This window comes from Patagioenas fasciata, chromosome 7 (assembly GCF_037038585.1).
Source record: "Patagioenas fasciata isolate bPatFas1 chromosome 7, bPatFas1.hap1, whole genome shotgun sequence".
NCBI classification, from domain to species: domain Eukaryota; kingdom Metazoa; phylum Chordata; class Aves; order Columbiformes; family Columbidae; genus Patagioenas; species Patagioenas fasciata.
In genome coordinates this window covers 23,054,722-23,080,641 of record NC_092526.1, presented here as the reverse complement: position 1 = coordinate 23,080,641, position 25,920 = coordinate 23,054,722, and the positions used below count along the sequence as shown (strand labels likewise).

The following is a 25,920-nucleotide window of genomic DNA, read 5'->3' as shown; positions in this document are numbered from 1 at the left end:
AAAGAACCACTTCCTAGGTTATCGGAAATCCAAAGTCATCTGTAACAGTTCTGGTTCCAGGGTGACAGGCTACATTTCACCAACAATTTCTCATATGGCAAAACAAATTGCAGATTTTGTATCAGCTGTAGAAGGCTTTTTTTTTAGGCACTATAGTAGGCTTGTGGACCAGGTAATCTTGCATTTTTGTTTTTCTCCTAAAATTTGCTTATGTGTATGTACTGACTCATCTTTAATGGTTATGTGTTCCAGCTTTTACTGTTTAAAAACTATTTTACCCATGATATTATTATGTTAGAATAAATGTGACTTCTGTTCCTAGTTACAACTTTTGCTTCTCAGAGTGTTCTGTTATTAAAATAAAAAAAATAGTAATTGAAAAAAAAAAGCTCTCTCTCCTTTATGTCTGTGTTATTTAACTTGCCAACAACTGATTCTACAGTAGGCTCAAAAGAGACTATGTGAGTAAATACAGGCATTTTAAAAACAGAAGTGGGGTTTGGTTTTTTTACTACCCTGGAAAAAAATTAATGGTGACAAACACCTTTTGGATTAACATACAACTTAGTATTAGAAATCACCTGAAGGTACTCTCAACATACTGGCAAAAGTAAATGAGCTTAAAATAAGACTACAGATCACACAATAAAAGCAATCTTCCACTGACAGGGACGATACTGCAGTCTTCCTCCATCATAACTTCCTGATACTAAATTCACATTTTGTCAGTGCAGTTTTTCCTGTTCTGCAGTAGTTTATAGGTTGAGTTTGGGCAGTTACTGCACAGTCATAGTGCTGGACTGACTGAAAAGAAGTTTATTCTCTGCTTAGAGCAGCAGTTGATAATCCTGACCATACTTCCGTTTTTCCTAGTTACTAACTTCTCCATGGGTTTATTTGGGTAGCCTGTGGTTTCAAATACTCAGCACAACTATGGACATATGAGACTATGCTCACTGTATCTCCTAGGTAATTCTCAGTTATTATTACATTAAATATTCTATCAGGAAAGTGGGTTTGTGTTCTCCAGTCCAATGCTTTTCAGCCTCATTTGTAGACTCCCTGAACCACCACATGAAAGGTAACTACAAAAAACTCATTCATCAGAGGAGTCTACAAGTGAAGGGTCTAAATCACTGTCCCAGCCTACACACTGTCCTGTCACCCTGCACATGCATTTGACATGAGGAAAGGCCAAGCTGAAGTTGTTGCCCTTTACAGGAACCTTCCACAAACCACACGGTGTAACAGAGAAACAGGCCCCACTAATCATTTTTGTATCGTCATATACTTATATAATGTTTTAAACATATTTCCTGCCTTAGTTTAGCAATCCGAGAGCTTCCAGTTTCCTTTGTGTTGCATAATGTGAGGGGCAGAGGAGCAAACTGACGCTCAAAGACATCTTATTAATTCCCTTAACGTGACTAAATGACAATCTGCTGGCACAAATGCTGGATGTGTGCTAAGGCCCGGCTCCACGGCTCTGAGAACAAACTGTTACCGTGCCACTCCTATCAGCAGTAGATGCCACACAGCCTTGTTCTCGGTGGGTTTTATTTTACAGACGAGGCAAAGGAGCTTTCTGACTTGACACCACCACGGCCAGAAAGCTCAGCAAGGGCCCGCCCATCCAGCTGCAGCTCCCGGGCCCACGCCGTCACCGGCCAAAGGCCGCCGCTGATCCGGACTCCCCGTCCGGCCGGAGGGGGCGGCCTGTCCCGCGGGCTCCGGCGGCGGCGCGGGGCCCAACCAGGCAGGGCCTGCCCGGGCGGGCCGGATCCCATGGGGCCGCCGCGCCGACATCTTAGCGCCGGCGGGGACAAAGCGCGGCGGCGGCTACCAGCAAGGCGCAGCTCGGCCGTCACCCCGGCTGCCGCCAGCCTGACATCCCTGCCGGGGCGATTTCAAAAGAGCGCGGCCCCAGCCCCTCGCCCCCCCGGCACAGGCGCACCGCGCGGCGGGTGGACGCGGGGGGAGAGCGACGCCGCGCAGCTGTGCCTCTGCGCCGAGCCCTGCGGCGCGGGCGGGCGGCCAGGCCCCGCGGGCCGCGTCCCCGCGGCGCGGGGGCCGCGCGGGCCCGGGCCGGAGCAGGCCGCGGGCTCCCGGCGGGTCCCGCTCATTGTTCCTCGCACAAGCCCTGGCAAACAGGAAGCGGCCTCGGCATGGGGCGCCCCCCCCGCCCCCGGCGGGTGACTGGCAGGCCGGGCGACGAGTGCGAACGGCGGCGACGTCGAGGCGCAGCCAATGAGCACGCGCGGCCGCGCGTAGGCGGGAGTTCCGGGCTGGCAGGCGGGCGGGCGGGCGGCGGTGTCGGCCGGGCCCCCTCTCCCGCTGCAAGCCCCACCTTTCGGCTTTCCCGCACCGTCAATCAAAATAGGAAAAAAAAACCCGGAGTAGGCTCGGGCCGCCGCCGCCGCTTCAGCCCGTGAGCACAATAAGCATGTCCCCGGCGGCAGCCGCCTAGCCCCCGCCAGCAGGGCCTGTGTGCGAGCCAGCCAGCCTGCCTGCCTGCCTCCCGCCCAGCCAGCCAGCCGGCCGCTCGCACTCACACCATGACCGGTACGTACGCACCGACCGAGCCGCCCCGCGGGGCTCCCTGCTCCTGCTCCGGCCCTGCGCGTCCCCGCTCCGGCCCCGGAGCGTCCGTGTGCGAGCGAGGCGAGAGCGGCACTGAGAGCAGCAGCAGGAGGAGCAGGGGGAGGAGGGAGAAGAGGGGCAGGGGCAGCAGCACGGGGAGGAGGAGGAGGAGGAGGAGGGCTCCGTGCGGGAGGGCGGGGGGAGCGCTGGGGTTAGGGGGGGGGAGAGGGAGGGAGGGAGAGGGAAGGAGGGGGGTGATCGCTCCCGTCAGTGACTCTCCCCTCCCCCTCCCCGCTGTGCCCGCAGCTCCCGAGAAGCCCGTGAAACAAGAGGAAATGGCTGCCTTAGACGTGGACAGCAGCAGTCACAGCGAGTATCTCCAGCACGGCAACGGCGCCGCCTCGGCCTCCGCCGCGGCGGCCACCCCCCAGGTAAGCGCAGGCCCGGCCGGGCCCCTTCCCCCCCTCCCCCGGGTGACACGTTGTGAGCGGGTGCGGGAGCCGGTGCCGCCGCCGCCGCCGCTTCCTGTGCGCGCGTCTGCGAGGAGCCCGGTCGCTGTCCCGCACTAACCGCCACCCACTTTCTCTCCCTGAACCCGCCCATTGTGGGTAGGACGCGCAGCCGTCACCGCTCGCTCTGCTGGCGGCCACCTGCAGCAAGATCGGCCCGCCGTCGCCGGAGGAGGATGAGGCCGCCGCCGCCGCTGCCTCTCACTCTGCCGGAGCGGTGAGTGCCCGCCCCGCCGCTCTCGCACGGCCTGCCGGGGGGAGAGACAGCACAGCCAGCCAGCCCGCCCGGGGGGAGGGACGGGACACACGGCACTGCCCGCCCGGGGGGAGGGACGATAGCAGGGCCGACCTGCCAGGAGAGGGGTCCCCGGGCTCCCCTGCCTCTCCAGGAGGAGCCGGGCTCCCGGGAGGAGGAGGGAGCCAAGCTCCCCCCTCCCCCGCCATTGGGAGCGGCGCCTTCATTTACTTTCAAAAATGGGGGGAGGCGGGAAGCCTCCTTCTCCCGGCCCTGGCACCGGAGCGGCTCGCCCGGCACCCGGCGAGGCCGGCAGGCAGCTCACCTGCACCTGAGCGCAGCCCCGGCCCCGCTCCGGAGCTGTGGGCCTGGAGCCGCGCAGCCCGGCAGAGCACAAAATGAAGGCTGGCTGGAGGAGAGGATGTAGTTAGAAGTAAAATGGCTGTTTAGGAGCGAACGCGGTGGTGGAACGCGGCTTCCTGTATCGACGCTGTTTTTTTCTAGGTGCGGTAATCGGGCAGTCCCTCGTTTTGCAAACTGAATTTCTGTCCTTATCTCTCGTGCGCTGTCGGCTCTTAAAGGAGCCTTAATGACCTTGGGACCTTGTGTGATGAGGTGGATCTTGCAGGCTAGAAATGTATTTTTATTGGAGCTAGTTTAACCATCTCCATAACAAAAGCCTAATGGAAACTCGCATGTTCCTTAATTGGTCTAGCTAAGCTCTCTTGTTGACTTATGTTTATGAAGTTAAGAGATGGGCCGTTTCTAAATAACTGATACCTAAAAATATCGGTATATTAAACGGGAGTTCTGAGATACCTTTTAAAATAGCATGATGAAGTATTTATTGGCCTTAGTCTTTGGGAAATCACATATATTATCTCTGTTTTTTTTTTTTTTTTTTTGGTAATACAAAGAAGGGTTTAAAAACAAGGAAGTTAAGCTCCTTTTTTGCTTTTCAAGTCAGTCTTGTTTTTTGAAACGTACTGTACAACAGCCTTGTATGTTTTTATGATTATGCAAATAGGCAAAAAAATGCAAAATGTACCAATGGAAGAAGTGGCTTTGGCAAGCTTTTGAGAAATGTCAAAATGATAATGTTAATTTTACTAAATACTCCAGGGCTACTCTTCAAAATACTTTTCAGCTGTATGTTTTCAGTTTACTTAAAGGGAAGCTGTAGCAAAATAGTTGCTGGAGATCATGCAGCAGGTTGTAGACTAATGACAGAGCTTGAAAATATATTAAGATTCTTACCCCTTTTCAAGTGTCCTTTCTGCTAAACCTGTTTATTTTGTTAAGCACTACACTTTTAAAAATCGTTGTAGGCATTAAGTGTCTGATACCTCTAGAAGTTGTTTCATAACACCATACGCATACATTGCTGAAAAGTGGAATGTTGCATCTTGCTCTTACATAAACATACACATTGAAAAATGAATTATGCTTAAGTGGTAGCTTGCTTTCCTATATCCACCTTACGGTTGCTCTTATTTTAAAGCTGGAATTGTGCATCTTTTGGATGGGTTGTTTGCTTAGCATGAGCATTGTTGTGTCTGTCAGGGTACTAGAGTGCTAGTACAGGAGAAATGGTTCCTGATAGTTCAAAATGGGTAAAGTGGTTCTGAAATAATACTTCTTTATTCTGGTTAAATTTATTTGGTGCTATGTTTATGTACAGGGTGCTTTTCAGGCCAAGATGGAAGCAATTCAAGAGAAGCCAAAATCTTAGTTAAAACCAAATATGAATAAAAGCTCACTACTTTTAATACATGGAGATAGGCCCCTCCTGAATATCTGCTGTGAGTTAAGCTATAGCATTCTGGTAATTTTTACACTCCTACAATATAGCTTCTGAATGATTGTGAATCTTTTGGGTGGAAACTAAATATAAATTGGAGGAGATACCTACAGTAGCTGAACTAGACACTGGGGTTAATTGATGACCTCAATAAAGGGAGGGCAGGGACTATGTGCTAGAGTTAGGTTATGGTTGAAGGATCTCTTCCAAACAGAGTTATTCTGTAATTCTAAAGTCCCTGAAATATATTCCTTTTGAAAAACAGAATGCTGAAAAGAATCGATTCAGTGCAATATGGATCTCTTTTTTTTCTAGTCCCCTGATTGTATCTTATTGAGGGGTAGAAGAAGGGAGGAGCTAAAAAGTCTTAAATTGCAGGTACCTCATAACTCATGCGGAAAGTGAAATCTGTATGCATGGACACAGACATATTGTCTTCTTGGGTTTGTGATGCTCATCCCTTTCCCAGAAGTATAGGTGAATCAGTTTGATATCTGTGTATGAGTGAAGGTGCCCAAGGTAGCAATGGGGAAGCAATCCTTTCCCAATATCTCCTGTACCCAGACTGCAGTTCTGACTGTTGGACATCTGGTAGAACTCTCAAGCCCTATAAATGGATAGTAGAATTTAAACTAGGCATTTCCTTTTAAAAGCATTTGGAGAGCTTGTGTGTGTAAGGATAGCAGTGCTGTGTTTTGGGGGTTATTTTGTTAATGCTTTACTGACATACGTTTGGTAGGAACTGGCAGGGCTGGAGACAATACACTGGGCTAGCCAGTTACTGCACACTGCTTTCTGGCTGAAATGGTATGCTGCAGCTGCTCTCCAGGGGACACGGAGTATGATTTAAAAGCAACAGCAACAACAAAACTCCCATAGGAATGTAGGGAATATTGCATGTGTGGGATTTGGGGAAGAGCTAGAGCAAATGTGATTGTGCTTGCAGTGATCTAGTTGGTCCTGGTTTGAGCTCAGGGGTGGGACCAAATGACCTTCAGAGGTCCTTTCCAACTGAAATTATTCTATGATTCTTATGTTGGTGTCTGAATCCAAGCCTGCTGTTTGAGTGGACGCCACTTTTATGCCACTGAAAGGGCTGGTGGGAATAAAAAGACTAATGAACATGGCAACTGCTTGTTACAGAAAGCAAGTGAAGAAGACAGTTAACAAAACTAAACTCAGCCCTCTTCTCCATTGCTTTCTGTCAATGAACTGTCTCCAGCCCACAAGGTTTTCAAGTTGGCCCAGGATTCTGGTTAGAGCTATATTTACTTTTGGATGACAAAATACTAGCAGACATTACTGCTGATCTCATCTTTGTGTGTTGATGGAGGTTGCAGTCTTTCAGCTTAGGCTTTCACACCATGATTTTTTCTGCCTACAATCATCTGACACCAGTGCTTTGTGTTTTGCCTGCTGGTACTTGGTTTTAATGTAGACGGCCTCGAGTTTGTGGCTTGCTTACCTGAGAATGTTTTCCTTGGTTGCCATACTGCTGCATCCATGGTCGATTGAAATTCTTGCCATGGAAACTTCCCCTTGAATATTGCTGCCTGCTGGTGTGTATGAAAAAGCCTTGCTGGGATGGTATGTGCTACTGCCTGACCTAGAATGACAGCTCATATGTTCTGACGTCTCTGGATGTCTTTCCCTCTCTCGGGAATTTAAAGTCTGAGAAGTTTTAGTTTAGGCCTTGCTTCCATATTTAGGATTCTTTTTCGTTTATTTTCATTCCAGTTTAAACGTTTGCAAAGATTTTAGCATTAGGTGAAAAGGAGAAGCAAAGCAGAAGGTGGCAGAGCCATTTATAGGGGAGAAAACAAAAGAGGAAACACATTCTGAAATGTAGGTCCAACCAGATCTCAATGGTCAGTTGTATGGTTGTCGCATGATCAGATGATTGTTTAAAAAGCTACAAAGTTTTGATCATAACCAGTTGTTTGTGTTCTCTTTATCACAATGCAAAGCTAAAGATGCTCTCTTGTACTATCATGCTCCCAAGGGACATGCGGTTGTGCTGGGCATAGCTGGGACAGGTGAAGATTTGGTGCTTGAGTGATGGGAGCGTGGGGTGGTCGGACTGGAAGACAGGTGAACTGAGACAAGCGGCATACTGGCTGAGAATGCGCTTGGCTCTGAGCGCTGCCAAAGAACGGGTTGCTGTCAGAGATGACTGCCCCCGTTGTGGTGTGTGATTCTGTCTAGTGCACTGCAGGCTGCACTGGCTCTTTAGTCTTACAAGAATAAAGGGGGGGAATGATATATTTGTGTTGTTGCTTACTAACAATATGTGGAAAGCATTTGGAGAGGTTAATGATTAGCAACATGGGGAAGATGAGTATTGTTTCTCTGCTGTAGACAAAGCAAGCATTTGTGTGTTTTACAAATGAAAGTTGGAGTGTTATAAGACTGCTTGGGCATATCTTGAGCTTTAGAATTGAGTATCAGTGCTTCACAGAACTTAATGAAAATCTGTATTTCCAGTTTGTTTATGCCTCAGAACGTTACCGTAACCGTTTAGGGTGCAACTAGCTTAACTTCAGCTAGGTGAAAATAGTAATAGTGCTGATAGAATAGAGAAATATGAAAGCATTTTAAATTTCTTATTCTCTGCTAGGCAAAAATATGGATGAATACCATGTATCAGAGTTATCCAAACTTCTCAGCTCTCTGGCCTATATGGTGGTTTTGAGGAAGCTCGAAGTTATTCTGACATCTATTTCCCCTTTATGGGTTGATAATACAGCGTCCTGATGCTAAGTTTCTGGACATGAACAGATGGCCCAGAGTGTGTCCAGCCACCATAGAAAAGTCTGCTTGGGATTGTCTTGCTGCTCTCCATTTTATACTTTTGCAAAACAGAGAAGTTTCAGGTAGAATGTAGTACCTAACAGTGTGTTTCCCCTGCTACTGTCCATAAGCTCATCTTTTAAAATGTTCTTTGATTTTTGCATTCCAGTTACGTCTTCACAGTGCTGGATCAGAACCAAGTGTAGAAGTTCAGTTTACAGGTGCTTTAAGGATATTTTCAAAAATTTAGTTTAATTTTCTTTACAGTTTTAGAGAAAGTAAAAATGTTTTCAAACATTTCCATATTTAAAGGCAGCATAAACCAGAAAGTTTTCTCTCTGATATTTAAACATTAGTAAGAAGCGTAAAATTTCATAGATCACTTGAGGCTGGTAAGGATCTCTGGAGATTTTCTGGCCCAGCCCTAATGCTCAAGGCAGGGCCTACAAGAGCAGATTGCTCAGGACTATGTCCAGTGGGTTTTTAAGATCTCCAAGGATGGAGATATCTTTGGGCAGCTTATTCCAGTGTTTGAGGACCCTTACAGTGGGAAAAAAAATATTGTGTTATAGGGGACAGAGTCAAAAGCCTTACTAAATTAGTGATAAATGTTGTTCTCTGTCTAACCCCATTTACCAAGCCAGTCACCTCATCATAGAAGGTTGTCAGGTTAGTTAATTAAGCATCATTTCCCCTTCTTAAGTCTAAGCTGACTACTTCTGGTCACCACCTTCCCTGCTAACCCCCCCAAGGTTATTTGAAGGTTATTCTAGGTTTTTTTCTCTCAAGGTTATTTTCAAGGTTATTTGCTCCATTGCCTTCCCAAAGATCAATTTGAGGCCCCAGGTCCTCTTTCTTGCCCTTCTTGATGATTTAGTGAGCCTTTAGCACCTGAGTTGAAGGCACAAGGAAAATGAGCCATTTCACACAAACTTCTATGAAAAATTCTAGTTTTGCATGCCATTATATAGGGATTAATTCACATAATTAATAAATGAAGTTACACACAATCTGGTTAAAAATGCCTCCTTGTTGCCATGTCTTATTCATTGATACTGCAGCTTTTTCGTTTCTACTAATGTCAGGGACATTGTATTGTCTTAATTTAGACAGGTTCTGAACTTCCGCTGATTAAAAACAAGCTATTAAACTTTGGGGTCCAGTTGTCCATCTCATGCAAAAAGATGTAGACATTCCTTAAATGGGACACAATTAAATGTTAAATATGTTTCACCAGATTGGAATTGTCTTTTAAAGTAACATTTTAAGCAGCTCCAGGTAATATTTTTTCCCTGAAACGTTCTTTCATTCTCTAAACTTTAGATTTGGGCAGATGTATTTCTCTGAATTGAGTGGGTTCTTTGGCAGAGGTCTGAAATGTGCAACAGAATTAATTTATCTTTACAAGCAGCTTTGTGCCAGCTGAACCACAGTGACTGATGTTGAACATGTTTTTAACCCTATGGCAAATACAAGATAGAATGTGTTAGCTCATACCTTAATGAAAGAGTTGAAGCAAGTGCATTTTATCTTACATTTGTAATGACCTAAGAATGTGCAGATAGTTTACTGTAGCTTGGTAAACACATGGTATTAAATTTGTGCATTAGAGCCCTAACTCTTTCATAAAGCAACAATTTGGATGAGGCAGTGGCCAATCTTGTTCATTAGGTATGTGATTTTTAAATGTTTAGGAGCTCGTGACTCATTATCTGTCCACCTCTGCTCATTTTGCTGATGCTTTTGCTTCAGGACTAAATGGGGCAAAAGTGACTTTCTGAAAAGTGCAGCAAAAGGCAGTCCACAATAGACAGGCACAGATAAACGTTTGGTAGTTCTTTAGCAATAAAATACTGAACACTAATGGCATGTGTCCAGTTGGTCACATTTGACGTGTTGAAATGCAGGTAAATGTAGGAATATGCCTATAACATACACCAGTTCTTACAGGATGTTTCTGCCCTTTCCAGTTTTACTTTGGTGAGGGATGTTGTTTTTTTTTCAACCCAGGTTCTAACCCTCAACATGGTTTAGATTACTTTTTTAGAGTATTTTATCTTCTGTATAGGTTTCTCTTGTCTTCTTCCACCTTTGACTTAATGTTGTTTTAATTTTCTCTAAAGAAATTACACAAGACGGTTGTTATATTTTTATTTATCATGACCCCTCATTCTTCAGGGATGAGAATTTCGACTCAGAAAGATCTCTTTATTTTACCCACTGGAAATTATACAAGGCTTGTTAAAGAATCAAAAGACAGGCTGAAGAGTGGTTGTTGCTTCCACTCTTTGCTGGTACTTGACCTTTCTTCAGGTGGACATTTGATTTTAATTCTTCCCGTGCCTTGTACCATCAACTCTGCTCTGTTTCTGTCTCTTTCTCTTGTTTCCTGCTCCTGCTCCCATCGCACTCCTGGTGCTCCCTGTCCTCTCCTTCTGGGCTGAGTGGTGCTAAAGCTGGACTTCCTCAGATCTCTGTCCCTTTCTCTTGACACAGGGCCTCTGCATCGCAGCCGTCCAGCCTTCTCTTAAAAGAGCAGTTTCCAAATAACTGCTGCCTGAGCATCAGTTGATAAAGAAAAGAACTGTGCTTTATCTCTACCCTGGTTTGTTAAGACTGAGCTATAAGGATTAGTAAACGACTGGGCTGTAGATGTTGCTACTCATACATTGGTGGTAGAACTTTGAGTTGCTACAACAGTGCTTGGTTGCTTAAGGATACAATGAAAGGTTGGTACTCTTTTTAGTAGGAAAAGAAGCGCAATAAATGTCCTGCTAGCTCAGCAGACTTTGAGAAAGGGTAAAACAGTCAAGCTTGTTATGACAGGTTGAGGATGAGTTGAAGTTACAGATCATCTTCAAAACTCTTTACCATATAGAGTTTTTTCATGCTTTAATACTAGTAATTCTGATAGCTGCCAGATAGCTTTTTGAAAGCCTCACCCTCTTTTTGCCCCTCCCTCCTCATGATTCATCTGGTGGTGCCTGATATCGGCAGCTGTAAGAGCAACATGTCAATAACAGGCATTTCAGGGACTCTGTACAGGGGCTTTATATCCACATGCATGGCTACCCTGAACTTCTCCGTGGACTGGCAAGTGCATCTACTAGAAGAGTGGCTCTACTGAGCTAAAACCCTTACAGAGCAGGATTTGAGGGAAGATCTTAATAGATCATAAAAAAGTGAGGAGACATATGTGCCTAACATGGAAAGGGCAAAGGCCATTGAACGGTGATGTGGAAATCAACATATGTTTGCGAAGAAGAAGAATGAGGTAGGTCATTTCCATATAATGGAGACAGGTTGCCTTTGAACTATTTCTGTGGAGGATACTCGTGTTTTGCTTATGAGTAGACATAGGCACACTATTGTGTATTAGATTAGCCCAGTTATAGCCCAGACGTTCAACATTTGCTTGTACGTAGTCTTAAATAAGTGAGAAATTGTCAGGCATGTAATAGTTCCCATTACTTTTTCTTTCTCGTTCTAACAGATAGTATCAGCACATTATGTTACACATTTACTTTATGACACATTAAACATAAAAATCGTATTTTTGCTTTTGGTATTTTCTGACTGTTTACTTATGACTTTTATGGGTGTTTTGATACTTTATAAAACCTTCAGTTAATAAGTAGTGAATTGAGTAGTTATGAACTTTCTTAGCAGCATTTCAGCAACTGGTACCTATGTGTAAACAATATTAAACACAAAAGTATAAAGCTAATGTGATAGCAGAAGAAAATGGATTTTTTTGCCTTTTTTTAGATAAGATGGTGTAATATGGAATATTACATTTTCTAATCTCAAATTATAAGCTTGAAAGACTAAAGGATTTAAATACATTCTTTAAATGAAAGGCTAATCAGTATAAGAGGAAAAGAAAAGAATAAAATGGAATTACCATTATTCATTTTTCTCCTTCTGATCCTTGAAGCGTTAAGGCCATAAAATCAGTTTTGTTCTGGTGATGCTGTATTTATTTACTAATAAACTACCTGAAAGATTATCTATATCTTGGAGGGCAAAAGAAGGCTAGCATTATTCACAATTATTATTTGTACAGTTCTTGAGAGAAATTTAGAATGAATTTAGAAATTTAGAATGTGTGTTTCCTTATTGGAAATAAGCTTGCCAAGCGCAGTAGAACTATTTTTTTAAAAGTACTCAGACCTTAAATAGAGTATTTTTCTTGCACATTCTACTGCTGCTGCTCGGAATAGAATAAGAAAGTGAAACTAGCCAAGTCCCAACCTACACTGTGGACTAAATTCCTGCGAGTGCTGCAGGATTCATTCACGCTGGCTAAGTCTCAGTGCCATGTTAGAGAAGAGCAAGCTGTGCGCTGGATTTTGCGTATCCGGGTTGTATTCTAGAGGAAGTCAGAGTGCAGCACCAGAAGGAGGCTGCAACATGCTCTGGTGACTTCCTACCAGGAGCAATCACAGGATCAGTGTAGAAGGGCAAACTAGAGCTTTTCTTTCTATGTCCTGTGGGCTCTGCCAAAGAGAAAAAAAATTGTTTTGCAGAGCTGAGTGAGTTGTAAGTCGAGTTACTTGTTGCTGGATATTAAATTATTCTATTGGTATACTGTAGTGCTGTAAAACAGATAAGGAGAAACTTAACTACATCTTTTTTAGATTGATGGTTGTTTACAATACCGAGTTGGTTGACTACACGAGGCTCTGCTAAGCATTGCAGGATGTTAAATCTAATTCTTAATACTCTATTCAGAAAAAGCTTGCTTTGGTAAAGAAAGGTAAGTGCAACCTACCTTTACTGAATAAGAAACAAAAGCATACTACATCAGTCCTTAGGTTCTTTAATTGTCTGGGGGTCTGTTCATAAGCATTGACCTTTTCTATTGTTCCAATTTAATGAAGATAGATTCCCCTTTCCCCACGGAAACACGTGACTAATGTAACTGATTTCGGTGTAAAAGTCCTTAGTTTGTAGGCCTTCTTCCCCTGTGAAACAGTAACTCATACAAGTTTATAAATACCAGGACTTTGTATGATGCATAACTTAAACTGAGGTTATCCAATATTTCTAACTGTGTGAGTAAGTCACCTCTTAACACTCTTGGTTTGGCTGAGAGTCACAACATGCACATCTATGCCATAAATTAAACAGAGTCAAAAGGCAGTGGAGCTCCAGGAGATGCAGGCGACACTGGCTTCATGGCAATTCCTCCACTTCTGTGCAATAGGTGCCAGGCAACATATAGAGCGTAGCTGGGTCCCAGGGTACCCAGGAAATGACATCTCCAGCAGCCCCTGCCAGCTCCCTTCTTCCCACAGCTAGGGATTTGGATAAACCAGCAGCCCCCACACCACAGTAACCTTGCTGCTGGTCACCTGAGGTAGCTGTGGCACAGCAGCCGCATTTGACGTGCTCATGAGCCACGTGCAGCTCATGAACCAAAGGTTGGTTACCCTGACTTAGGCATTAGCTCACTTACAAAATCTGTATTTTGTAGTTCTAATCCATTTGCTGTTGTTCATATGGGCTGCATGTTTTCCAGTGGTGGATCAATCTCTAGCATTGAATTGCATGACTGTTCTAGCATATAGTCTGTATGTCTCTTGTTTTAATTTTGTCTTTTCTTTTTTCTTTTTATTCAGACAGGAGATTTGGCTTCTGTGCAATTAACAGGAACTCCAAATAGATGGGAGGTCTTGTCTGCAGCTCCTGCCACTATAAAGGATGAAGCTGGTAATATAGTACAGATTCCAGGTGCTGCCACAGTAACTTCAAGTGGGCAGTATGTCCTTCCTATTCAGAGTTTGCAAAATCAACAAATCTTTTCTGTTGCACCAGGATCAGATTCGTCGAATGGTACAGTGTCTAACGTACAATACCAAGTAATACCCCAGATCCAGACAGCGGATGGTCAGCAAGTTCAACTTGGCTTTGCAGCCTCTTCTGATAATAGCAGTATAAATCAAGAAACGGGTCAAATTCAGATCATTCCTGGCTCTAATCAAACCATCATTGCCTCTGGAACACCTTCAGCTAATATTCAGAATATTTTATCACAGTCTGGTCAAGTCCAGGTTCAGGGAGTTGCCATTGGTGGTTCGTCTTTTCCTGGCCAAGCACAGGTGGTTGCTAACGTCCCCCTTGGACTGCCAGGAAATATTACTTTTGTACCCATCAATAGTGTTGATCTAGATTCTCTGGGACTTGGCAGTGGTTCTCAAACCATGACAGCGGGCATTAATGCAGATGGGCACTTGATAAATACTGGACAGGCCATGGATAGTTCAGATACTCCTGAAAGGACTGGTGAGCAAGTTTCTCCTGAAATTACAGAAACCGCCACTGATAATGACTTATTTGTGCCAACGTCATCTTCATCGCAATTGCCCGTTACCATAGACAGTTCAAGTATATTGGAACAAAATGCAAACAACTTGACCACAACTAGTGGGCAGGTTCACAGTTCTGATCTTCAGGGAAATTACATCCAGACATCAGTCTCTGATGACACGCAGGCTCAGAATATTCAGGTGTCTACAGCACAGCCAATTGTACAGCACATACAGCTTCAAGAGTCTCAGCAGCCAACCAGTCAAGCTCAGATTGTACAAGGTATTGCGCAGCAGACAATCCATGGTGTGCAAGCAAGTCAAAGTATATCTCAACAGGCCCTTCAAAATCTTCAACTGCAGCTGAATCCTGGAACTTTCTTAATTCAGGCACAAACAGTGACCCCTTCTGGGCAGATAACCTGGCAGACATTTCAAGTGCAAGGAGTTCAGAACTTGCAGAACTTGCAAATTCAGAATGCACCTGGTCAACAAATAACTCTAACCCCTGTGCAGACTCTCACTCTTGGTCAAGTTGCAGCAGGTGGGGCATTGACATCAACTCCAGTTAGTCTAAGCACTGCTCAATTGCCAAATCTACAGACAGTTACAGTAAACTCTATAGATTCTGCTGGTATTCAGCTGCATCAAGGAGAAAATGCTGGCAGTCCTGCAGGTATTTATTTTACTCTTTTTGCAGAAAATTGGTTTTTATTATTGCATGTGGTTGGTTTGAATGGTGATAACTGTAACAGTATTGTCTTGGTGCAGAAGCCTACAAAATACAGTTTGTTAAACATAGCAATCGTAGATTTTATTTGAAACTACTGTTCCATTAGAAACTCATGTAATGGTAGAACATAATCCCACCTCACTTCTTTTAGTATAAGCTCCTGTAGCTCCCAACTGGTGATATAAATTAACAGCACTTCTAATACAATGTTTATCAGTGCTTTTGAGTACCATCCAGAAGATGTGCACAGTAAATTGTGGAGGGGGAATCTGACTATCAACTACTGCTCTTCTAAGACAGCAGTGTCATTAGCATACCTTCTTCTTCTCAGTCCTGAATAAATGAAGTTTTCATGGAAAATCCAAATATTTATGTTGATACAATTTTTTTCCCCCGAAAATTTTCAGACCCGCTGAGGTGCTGTTATTGATCTGCTGTTTTGTTAAATTTGTTTCCTGCTGATGTAATATCAGTGTAGCTACAGTGTACAAAACTTGATGTAAGCAAAGTGAAGTAAGCACGTAAATATAAAAATGGAGGCTGTGCTTAAGAATGTATGTGAATTTCCAGTACTACTTACTTGCATTATGTTTCAGAACGTACAGTTGCTAATGATAAATTTTGCCATGTGTTTTATCTCTGCCTGTTTATTTTTGTTAAATTTGATACAGTGTATTCCAAATTCTAGGGCGTAGCTACCTAAAAGAGAATAAAATGATATGATTGAGGTTCAAGACATTTTGCTGTACCAGAAGCTGCTTAATCTCATCATTGTGGGGTTATACCCTGGCTAGTTATGAGGGGCAGCGTGAGCAGCTGGGGTAATTTGGGAGGGAACTGTTGCAAAAAGTTGCTTGGGAATTGGTGTTTTGTTCCAATTATGTGATCCGAGGCTCTGGTTCGTTAAGATACTGAAGCATAAATGTTTAAGTAAAACATACATGTTTTATGTTGTCTGCCTGTTTAAGCATGTGGGAAGAGCACAATGTTAAGTGAAAAATGCCTAGAGGAGCTGCTGAATTTGGTTTGGTTCAAAAGCCTACTGATTGTAATACTTACATAGTTATTGATATATTAGTTATTGGTATATTCTATGTCAGGAAGCTTGCTTTCCCTTTGGAATGTAAAATTTAAATTTAAAAGAATGAGCTGGGATGTTTTTCTAATTCTTTTTGTTTTGGGAATGACTTCTATATTATGGACTTTGCAAGGCGAAGTTACCCAGGCCTAGATAAGCCCGCTCCTCATTGGCTTATAGGCAACAACACCAAACACATGAGTGTGCTGCTCACAGCATTTGCTCAGCTGGGTAATCTTGATTCTTAAATTTTCTATATCCACTGGCCACAGAAAGTCTTGGTTTGTCTCCATCACACCTTGTTATGTATGAGGACAGTGGGTATAGACATCAGTAATATTAAACATGTACTGTGTGTGATAATACAGCTAAATTCAGATGTCAGAATCTAACTCTTGGAAAAAGGGCCCTGTGGCTAAGATTAAATACAAAGAGGATGAGAACTTATTTATTTCTGAGGTTTATGTTTGGTGTAGGATCATGTAGCTAACATTGTTGCTTGTGGAGTAACATAGCAGAAACTTGAGAAGAAAGATAGAGAGGAGAAGGAGACAAGAACCGAAAGGAAAGACACATGAAAAAGAAGTTGAGCCTGTTGTGTGTCTTAGTCTGTCTATTGATGGTCCTTTAGAGTTTTTTAAATGGTGATTCATAATAAAATGCAAGGGAGTTCCATCAAGCATTCCTTAACTGTATTTTCCTGTGAGGAATTTCACATGGGATGGGAAGAGAGTAAATGTGATATATGACATGGGATGAAATAGACAGAAGCAGTAGATAAATGGCAGAAACTATTGCCTGAAGTGAATAGCTATAAATGCCTGATTATATTAAAGATAGGGTGGAGATTTATAGTGACATTTTTCCTACTTGTCTAACAATAGTAAAGGGACTGGAAGGTATTAAAACTACCTTCCCCAAAATTTGTGGAGAATTTAATTGATCCCTTCTTTATGTTACAAGAAACTCACTTTTCCGAAGTAAAAATCAACATGAAACTGCTTCTAACAGGATCAGACTGAATTATCTTGAGTGACCTTCATTGTCTTTTCTGTATGTATCTGGTGTTTTATCTATATCGAATTTGTCTGAGATCATAGTTTTCAGTGGTGTTCCTCCCCTTTTTATTTGTAACACCTTACAATATGGTATAACACCCCTTATTCAGGTTGAAGAATAAATATGCAATTAGAAGCAGATAGTGACATTATAAAAATTGTTTTTGCAATCAAAAATATATTGCTCTTCTAATCTGCAAATGAGGAAAACTGGTTTAGTTTTAAACTGGAAGAGGAATCTACGTGGAAGGGACAGCAGAATGAGAGATGTTAAAGCTAGAGGGTGAGAGGTTGCTACCAACAATCTTTGAAGCAAGATAAGAAGGCTTTCCCTGTATTTTCTCCCACCAGCTCAGATAATGCACTTCCTTCTATAACAACTACTATTGGGCTGTATTTTCTGTTTTCATGTAGCAAAACTTTTCTACCTAAGGCAAAAATAAAAATAACATTCCTAGTCTTGGGTCGGAGATGGTTGGTAATTATCTGAAGTCCAGATAATGTAGATTGCTCTGTTAGTGGCACAGCTGTGGAAACTGTGGGTTGGGTTTTAGTTTTTGGTAGCTACAACCCGTTGTGTGAGGTGTTCTTCCAAGCCTTGCTTCCCAGGTAAGCAGCAGAGGACATCTTTGCTGTTCTCATAAGTGCTGGAGAACAAAAAATGTCTTTACCTACGTCCTACATTTTTTTTACATAATGGAAAGTCATCAGAGTCCTAATACAAAGCTAGTAGCTTTGTCCAGTAAATGTACATTTTATTTTTAAAAATGCCAAGTAATTATGTTTCTACCAAAATGTCAACTTTACGAGACACACATACACAAGAGACTTCCATTGCTTGGAATTTGTTCTGAAAAGTCTTGGCTGAGCTTGTTTCATCTTAGAATGTTACTTAGTACTGATATTTCTCCTCATTGTGCTTAATGTTGTCTTGAGGTGCAGAAGGGAAGGGTTTTGTCGTAGCTGAAACTTTCTCCAGCATTGCTTTTCAGAACAAAAAGCTGTCTCAAATAGCACCTCTGTGTTAAACACTAGCAAAGAGATCTCTTTCTCACCTGTGCTCTGGCTTGGGTCTTCTGCACTTGAGAGGAAGTTAAACCTGAGAAAGCTTTCTAGTAGCCTGCTCCTTTTGTTGGCAATTTGTAATAAAATACTGCATTGTGTGTAACAAAAAGAGCCATTATGCACACAGTTCACATTACTCTTTAGCAACTTACCCGTTCAAGAGAGGTATTTATTTTTATTAGCATGTTTATAGATTTCTTCTTCAAACATTACATATAAAGTAACATTAATTTTAGAAAAAACAGAGTACTGAAATTACCAACTTGGTATTCATGTTTCTGATCCTGTAAGTCCTGTCAATTTGAAATAATTTTTTAATTATTAGACTTTTTTTTTTTCCCCCTAAAGCCATTGTCCAGACAAAGGAGACATAAGAGTCTTGATCAAAATCTAATTGTAATAGTGTCACAGCTAATTTATTAATGTACTGAATCACAGTTTTGGATTGGTTATTTCTGGTAAAAAGGCAATTTTACTAGGTTGCTTAATTAATAAGATGCTGGATGCCTTTTTTTTTTTTTTTTTTTTTTACACTTGTTTTGATTATTCCAATAGCATCTGAAGAAACTAGCAAGTGACCTGAAAGAAAGTAGCATTGGCTTGAGAAGGGACTTTGCTTCTAATCAACCCAGACACACTCAGCTGGAAGATTAATTTATTTAAAAATAAAAAAGCCTATTAACAGTTTTACAGCTTGGTCTACAGTTTGAGTCAGCTCTTGAAAAGCATCTCTTCAACTATTCCAAGTGCCACGGCAAAACTGAGGTCTTCATTTCGATGTCTTTCTTCCCAGCCCCTGCGCTGCAGGAGCACCCACAGCTCCACAGGGACCCCTCTGCCATTGAAGCTCACAGTCATGCCTGTTCATCAACTTACATTGCTTGGTAGTGGGAGTGGTTGGCTATTTGTGGTGGGGACTTCATTCCATTCCTGCCAGAACCTGAAGTCTTTATCATGCTGAAATAATTTAGCTCTTCTAAATTTGGCCAAAAAATTGGCAGTCAATTTTCGAGGCAAATAGTTGCTCAAGTGACATATTTTCTTTCGTTTGCTGGTATCTTTTGAAGCTTTAGTCTAACATCTGTTAAGTAACACAGACTAAACCACCAAACAAACAAAATTAAAACCAGAGTATTTACAGTTTTACTTGCAGGGATGGTCTTTTCAATGTTTTAATGCTTCTGGTGAAGTAGTGCAAAATGCTACTTAAAGTGTAGCTTGCTTCTAGGATCTAGAACTTCATAAAAACTTTTGTCTGCTTTTCACTGTTACCCAACTTAGTTTTTTCTCTTTAAGTTCCAGTTTTTAACCTTATTGATTTTCCTTTTAATTATGCAGTTTTGCCTTCTAAAGCATTCTTTATACCAAGCTTTTGAGACATGGACATGGTGGTATTTGAAACTGTATCTGATTATTAAAAAAAGTCATATGAAATGCACGAAGTAAACTAAAGCAATGATGTTAAGTAAATATTTTCATCTGACAACATCTGTTTTGGGCTAGCTGCTTTACATTTGAGGCATTTAGTTTGCATGTTATAAAATCAAGATAGTTAAAAGCAGTTCCCCCACTGTTTTATTTTTTTTTTAATATGAAAAGTTAAATTGGGAACTCTGACAAATTTAAGTTAGTGCAAGAATTAGAGCTATTTATATACCAATCTTGTGTAAGTATTTTGATTTCAACATGCTAAAATTACATTCCTTATTTTCTCATAATTTTAAAAGGAAATGAATATGTTGTAGAAGAATCATACAGTCATGCTTGTATGTATTTTACAACCTTGCTTATAACAGCATATAGTAAATTGTATCACTTCAAGTGTCAGAAAGTTTGCATAGCTTTAGTCTGAGTTTTTTTTTAAATGCAGTATCTACTACTGTGAAGTAGATTTGCATTTTTTTCTTGAAATTCTTGAAAAGACTGAATTACTGCATCCTTCCTCTGTATCTGTACATGTGCTTTTCTGCTCTGTTCCTTAGCAGCTCAGTATCTAATTTTCTTGCATCCCAGGTTGTTGAGATGAAGCTTTGTGTGTATGTTACCCGAGTGAATACCCTGTCATGTGTCTTGAGTGTCTGGTGATACAACTTAGCTTCTCAAGATTAAGACCTGAGTTATCTTAGGCTCAGATATCCTCAGGATGTTCACAAAAGAATGTATTACCCAGTTTCAGGTACTCTTTCCTTTTTCAAATACTCTTTTTGCAAGATACTCCTGAAGCAAAAGGAAAACTCTTACACCTGTGGGGGTGTATGGCAAGTGTCCCTGAAGTGAGGTGAGGGATTGTGTTGCCAGTACTGCTTCAACTTAAAAAGAAGACTGGAAACTCATGTTCTGTCTTTTTGCAGTCTCAGCGCTTTAGGACCATTGTTTCAGGTTCTGTGCAGTTTTCTTGCCTTTTGAACCTCCTGGCAGGATCACATACTTTGGTTCTGATCTCTCAAGCTGACTTGTCAGTGCATCTGCCTCATAAAAAGCATCTGAAGTTTCTACCAAGGACAACGTCGGTCTTCTCATAATGCCAGGAATGTTTCCCAGGATCCCGGTTGTGACTGCTCTCTTGAAGATAGGGCTGTGTTGTAGATGGGTTGTCTTTCACTGCTTGTAGAAGACACCTTTTTTTTTTTTTTTTTTTTTTTGAAAGGTAGTAATTTTTAAGGACAAAAGGGAGGAAAAAATACACATTGTCAGTGACATGTCATTATTTATCGTACAGAAATTATACTTCTCAGTCTGCATTTAAACTTCATACCAGTTTTTAATCCGTATTTTCTACTTAATTTTTCTTAATCAAAATGTTTTACTGTATCCTGATAAGTCACTTGCTGTGCAGAACTCTCAAGTATATTACATCAACAATGGTGTCATCATTGATGTAAAAAAAAAATATTACTGTTGAATCTAATTGTTCCCATAATCCCATTTTGAGTGGCATTAATTCTTTCCCTCTTCTTTGAGTCTTTGTTCACCTTTTTCAGTATTACCACAGTGATAGCTCTTTCTAACCCACTGCAGCGTTTACATGATGCAAGGCTTGCGGCATTGAAACTGCAGAGAGCAACCTTCTCTTAAAATTATTGAATGAAAATTACCCTAATCTGTTGATGTATTGTTTATTGCAGTAGCTGTTTTCACATCTTCCAGACTTAGTGGGAAGTTTTTCATTCTCATCTAGTGATAGGACCGTTATTTGGTTTTACTTAAATACAGAAGAGAAATACTTATTGGACCATTCTGCCTTCCTGAATTACTGCTGACAGTTCTGTTGTCTGACCCTGGCAATGGTCTAATTCTCTTCTATGCAGGAATACTTCACCCCGCTGGTCACAGAATTCTCTGTGTCCTCGTGCTTTCCTTACTTATTTCTGCAGTTCCTCCCTTCTTCTATATCAAGCATGCTCACCTCTTCTTCCCCCTTTCTGATTATCCTCTCTTACATTTTCAACCGTGGGAAAAAAGGAAAAAGTAGGGCATGTTGCAGCAGGCATGGCTGTCTGTAATCTTGAGAGTCTGTAGACAACGTATCTTAAAGAAGTGCAGTTACTGTAGGATAAGTAACTATTTAATGCATAATATGTGTTGTGGTAGCACTGGCATAAGTACTTCCCTGGTTCAAATTTTTTAATAATCAACTTAGAAAAATGCATAGGATCACTTGGAAATACAGTATGTGGCATTTCTTGCAAGAAAAAAATATCTATAGCTCTGTTTTTAATCATTTTGCTGGTACTGCTTACTCAGCACTGTAAGGTTCTGCTCTTAGACTTGTATGCAAAAGTTGTTTTCCTCAGAAACTGAAAATCTGATTTAGAGCTATTGAAACTTCCTCACATCCAGAGATTAAGGCAAAATGAGTCAGGATACTGAGGGAATATGGGTTGCGCTGTAGAGAAAAGTGAAAACCAACTCAACGAGGAAGATGGAAAGGAGATGGAAATTCACATCTCTTTTCTTGGGATGGGTGGGAAGGACAGCATCTGAAACTGCAGACAGTTGATTTGTGATGCTGTGAGGAAACTGGTGTGAAGGTACGTGCAGCACTGCTACAGATCTGTTTTCAGTTGAAAGACCGTATTTCTGCCTTTCAGATCAGGAACTTGTAAAGCTCAGCTGAGTAAAAAGGCAAGGTGGCTTTCAGCATTTAGGAAAAGCAGCTAAACTAGAACCCCACAGTTTGGAGACAGTAACAGGTAATGCTGAGAGTACATTTATGTGACATTCTGCAGAGGCAGATATAAAAAAAAATTAAAGCAGGGGCATAGTCCTCAAATGAAGCGCTTTTGCACTGCATACTTCTCCCTTCTCTGTTTATCCCTGTTTGTGTGGCTGCTAGGTAAACTAGTAACTTTTCTCATATGGAAAGAAAATACCCTTTTCTCAAAGTCCTAGTTGAAACAGCCAGGATAGAACACGAAGCTTAGCCTATGCTTTCATCTGATGCATGGTGAGGTGAGTGACCCAGCTGAAATGTACTCGAGAATAGTTTAAGCTGCATTTACATCTGCAGGGTTTCATCTTGTCAGTTGAGTTATTCTCCTCCGAAGTGCTTGAATAAAATCTCTTAATTATTGTTTTTATTTGCCAAATACACTTAAAGTTGCTCTGTATTGTAGCCAGGTCTGGGCTTTCTGTGACTATGAAATACTACCTTTGGAATAAAAATTGTACACCAAGATCTCAATTTTCATCCTTTAGAGGAAAGCAAAACCGAAAACAGATGTAGCTCACTAGATACCAAGAAGAACTTTAATGGAATAGATGGTTTTGAGAATCTGTAGCTAGTTTGAAACATTATCTTTGAATTTCCCCTTCATGCTTACCTAGTACTGGGTCTTGAACTTAATTAAGAAGTAAGGGCATATAGAAGTTTGAAAGCATGGAAATGAAATACTAGTAAAGAAAACAGAACCTTCAGTTAACCTGTGTTTAATTGGTAGAAAATAAAAGTTGCCTAAAATTTACAGGTGTTTGCATCAGCTTGTCATGACTTTAGGGATTATGTAAATTTTTTAGGCCAAATTTTTTGCAGTGTGTGTTTTAAACCTAGTATTGTGTCATTTGAGGCTGAATTAGAGTGGAGCACATCCAGAGGAACACCAAGGGAGAAATGTGGAGTCATTGCTATCTGTATGAATTTGCATAATCTCCAGTTCCATTGCGTTGGAGAAGACTCTTATTTTTTGCTCTTCTCCAGGGTTTCCCCCTTTTATTTCTTCATTTTCTTACTGTTGCCTACAGTGGCACCCGCTCCTCCCCCCCAAAATAGTGATGGAATTTTCCCTCATCTCTTGAACTAATGTAGAACCTACTTGGAGAGCAACAGCCTCACTGGCTCGAAGGAGCTTGTTAAGGCAGTTGGATTCACTATAGGATTTTATACAATTGGCTCTCTGCTATACTGCATCCTGGAGAGGTTAGATAAACACCATCTTTTGATATTTCTTTTAATTTTATTTTATTTAAAGTATAATCTACATAATTAAGTATTAAAAAAATCTATCTGTAAATTGCCAGTTTACATTGTACTTTTCTGTGTGCCTGGAGTAGCAGATGGTCCTTCAGAATACCTGAAGCAATAGCTGCACTGTCTACCTTACCAAGAGAACCAAGAAACACAGCACAAAATTACAGACACAGTACTACTTTGACTTAATTTCAGTTCTGCGTTTTTTAAAATAATGCCATAAACTATTGTATGTCCATGCAAATCGTTATTTTCTCCAGTATCCTCAGCTCTTAGGAGTGTTTTGTCTGTCCAGCTTTTTTCGTCCAAATAACTTTCTAATGTATATGTCCACCATTTGAAACTATCACAAACCTTTGTGCTGCTGCAATAATGGTCGTGATTGAGAGGAACTGAGAATGGAGAGATACTGATGAAAAAAGTGGTAGGAACTTAGGCTGGAGATTTGCAATGTGGAACAAACATTGCATGAGCTGAAGGCAGAAAGTCCTGGATACTGGTGTGCAGTAATAGACTTTCTGGACATGTTTCCTTTGTTAGGTGTACTTCTGTTATTAGAGCGTGACTTCGGGGTGTCAGTATAACAGGAGAAATCCTATGTTATATGGAATGTTTGACTTCAGTAGTGGAATTGGGTCTTGGAAGCAGAGATCCACACACCCATTTGATCCATTCATCTTTGCTAGGACATGTTGCTATCTCTTTTGAAGTATGCGTGTGCAGTGCTAACTGGATTCAGCCACTGGCCTTACAAACTCACTGTATGCTAGTGCCTAATGGTAGGAAAATCATAAAGAAATTATCTTAGTAGAGTGGTTTATTAATGTTAATTCTAATTTCAAATAACACCAGAATTTATACCATGTACATTTTATGGAACATTTGATTTTTGAGCATGGTACACAACATATCCAGGCCTAAAAAACTGTTGGGAGGCTTGAACTGGTGTGTGCTGGCAGCCTTGCCCCTTTTCTGTACTTGGATTCCAGTTATGTACCCAGTTGCATAAATCAGGCTTTCACCTTTCTCTAAAGTTGCTGTGAGTGTATTAATAGACCTAATAGTACCCAATTTAAAAGATCAGTTCTGTAAACTCTTTGTATGTTCTACAGTGTCTTAATCTTAGCTAAAGTAAAATTTTGTGCATAACATATATATACAAATTATTACGTATAATACAATTGTTTCATACGTGAGTGTCAGAGACTGATTTAATTTGGTAGGAAAGATAGCTTGATGGCTGATGTAGGAGACTAGAAGTCACCACAGAGGTTTTCCAGGTCTTCACATGAAAGATACTTGTTATGTTGCTGTCTGAAATGGTGAACAACTTCTGGTAGCAGTGAAGCTCAATGTGCAGGTGACTTTGGACGAGACAGTAGTTCTGCTGGATGTTACTGCATGTGTGAAGGGTCAGCAAAAGTGAGTGTGCTGGGTTTCCACAGCTCAGGGCCTGCTATATTCATGCAGACTTAATTTCTAGCATTGACTTCTGGAGCCAAACCAGAATAGATTTTTTGACTTCCCTGTTTCTGACCTAGAATTCTTTTCTCAGTGCAGTGATTTCCTAGAGAATTATTTTAACTTTAGTTACATGAGTGATGTCATTTACAGCACAGTCCCGCAAATGATGATACACGTGCAACTAAAAGGAAGGCAAACTGGTGTTGGGGAAGACTGGACTGAAACTTCATTAGCACCAAGCATATTTTTGTGTGTAGTTAAATCCTTTATGTCTAAATACATGAATGCTGGAGGTGATTCTATGATTCATTCTGTTTTCACTGAAAAAAAATCCAAAGTAAATACTCTGTCAAACCAAAGAAGAGGCTTTTAAATTCCGGACTAACAGACTTTCAGCTCATTTGGAATCCAGAATAGTGTCTGAAGGGAAAAATGTTCCTATGAAAATGCACATTTGTTAAAATAATTGTTGTTTCACAGTGTGCTGTGGTGCTCTAATTAGCTCTTGGATTAGATTGGGTGAATGCCCTCCAGGGAGAGGGTACCCATACTTGCAAGTGTCTGTCCTGTTTGGATAGCTTAAGAGGCTTTTTTGCATCTATGGAACTGCAAAGACCTATTTTGACTCTAGCTCATCAGAACGTTACAGTGGTTTGTGTGTTGCTTACCCCTCTCTAATGCTGAATAACCTTCCTCCCTTAATGTTTTATTCTCTGTGTATAGTGGAAAAGGCATAAATTTGAGGTGAGAAGGGGAAAATGGGACAAAGGCAATAAATTTTTTTTGTTTGTTTTCCTTAGGTATTTTGGTCTTTCTTAGATCAAAACCT

At 41.5% G+C, this 25,920-nt stretch overlaps 1 protein-coding gene across 3 annotated transcripts in view; it reads left to right on the top strand.

The window, feature by feature from the left end:
• Positions 1-2,275: 2,275 nt before the first annotated feature.
• SP3 (Sp3 transcription factor) overlaps positions 2,276-25,920 on the top strand; it is a 34,910-nt gene continuing 11,265 nt past the window's right edge. The window contains exons 1-5 of one of the 3 annotated variants that reach the window (XM_065840554.2): positions 2,276-2,562; positions 2,887-3,011; positions 3,193-3,306; positions 13,540-13,630; positions 13,736-14,902. In XM_065840554.2, coding sequence (XP_065696626.1) covers positions 2,556-2,562; positions 2,887-3,011; positions 3,193-3,306; positions 13,540-13,630; positions 13,736-14,902 — 1,504 coding nt within the window. In that variant the 5' untranslated portion in view covers positions 2,276-2,555. Of the gene's footprint in view, positions 2,563-2,886; positions 3,012-3,192; positions 3,307-4,245; positions 11,190-13,539; positions 14,903-25,920 lie in introns of those variants that run through there. The other 2 variants (XM_065840553.2, XM_065840555.2) reach the window with 2 other exon arrangements.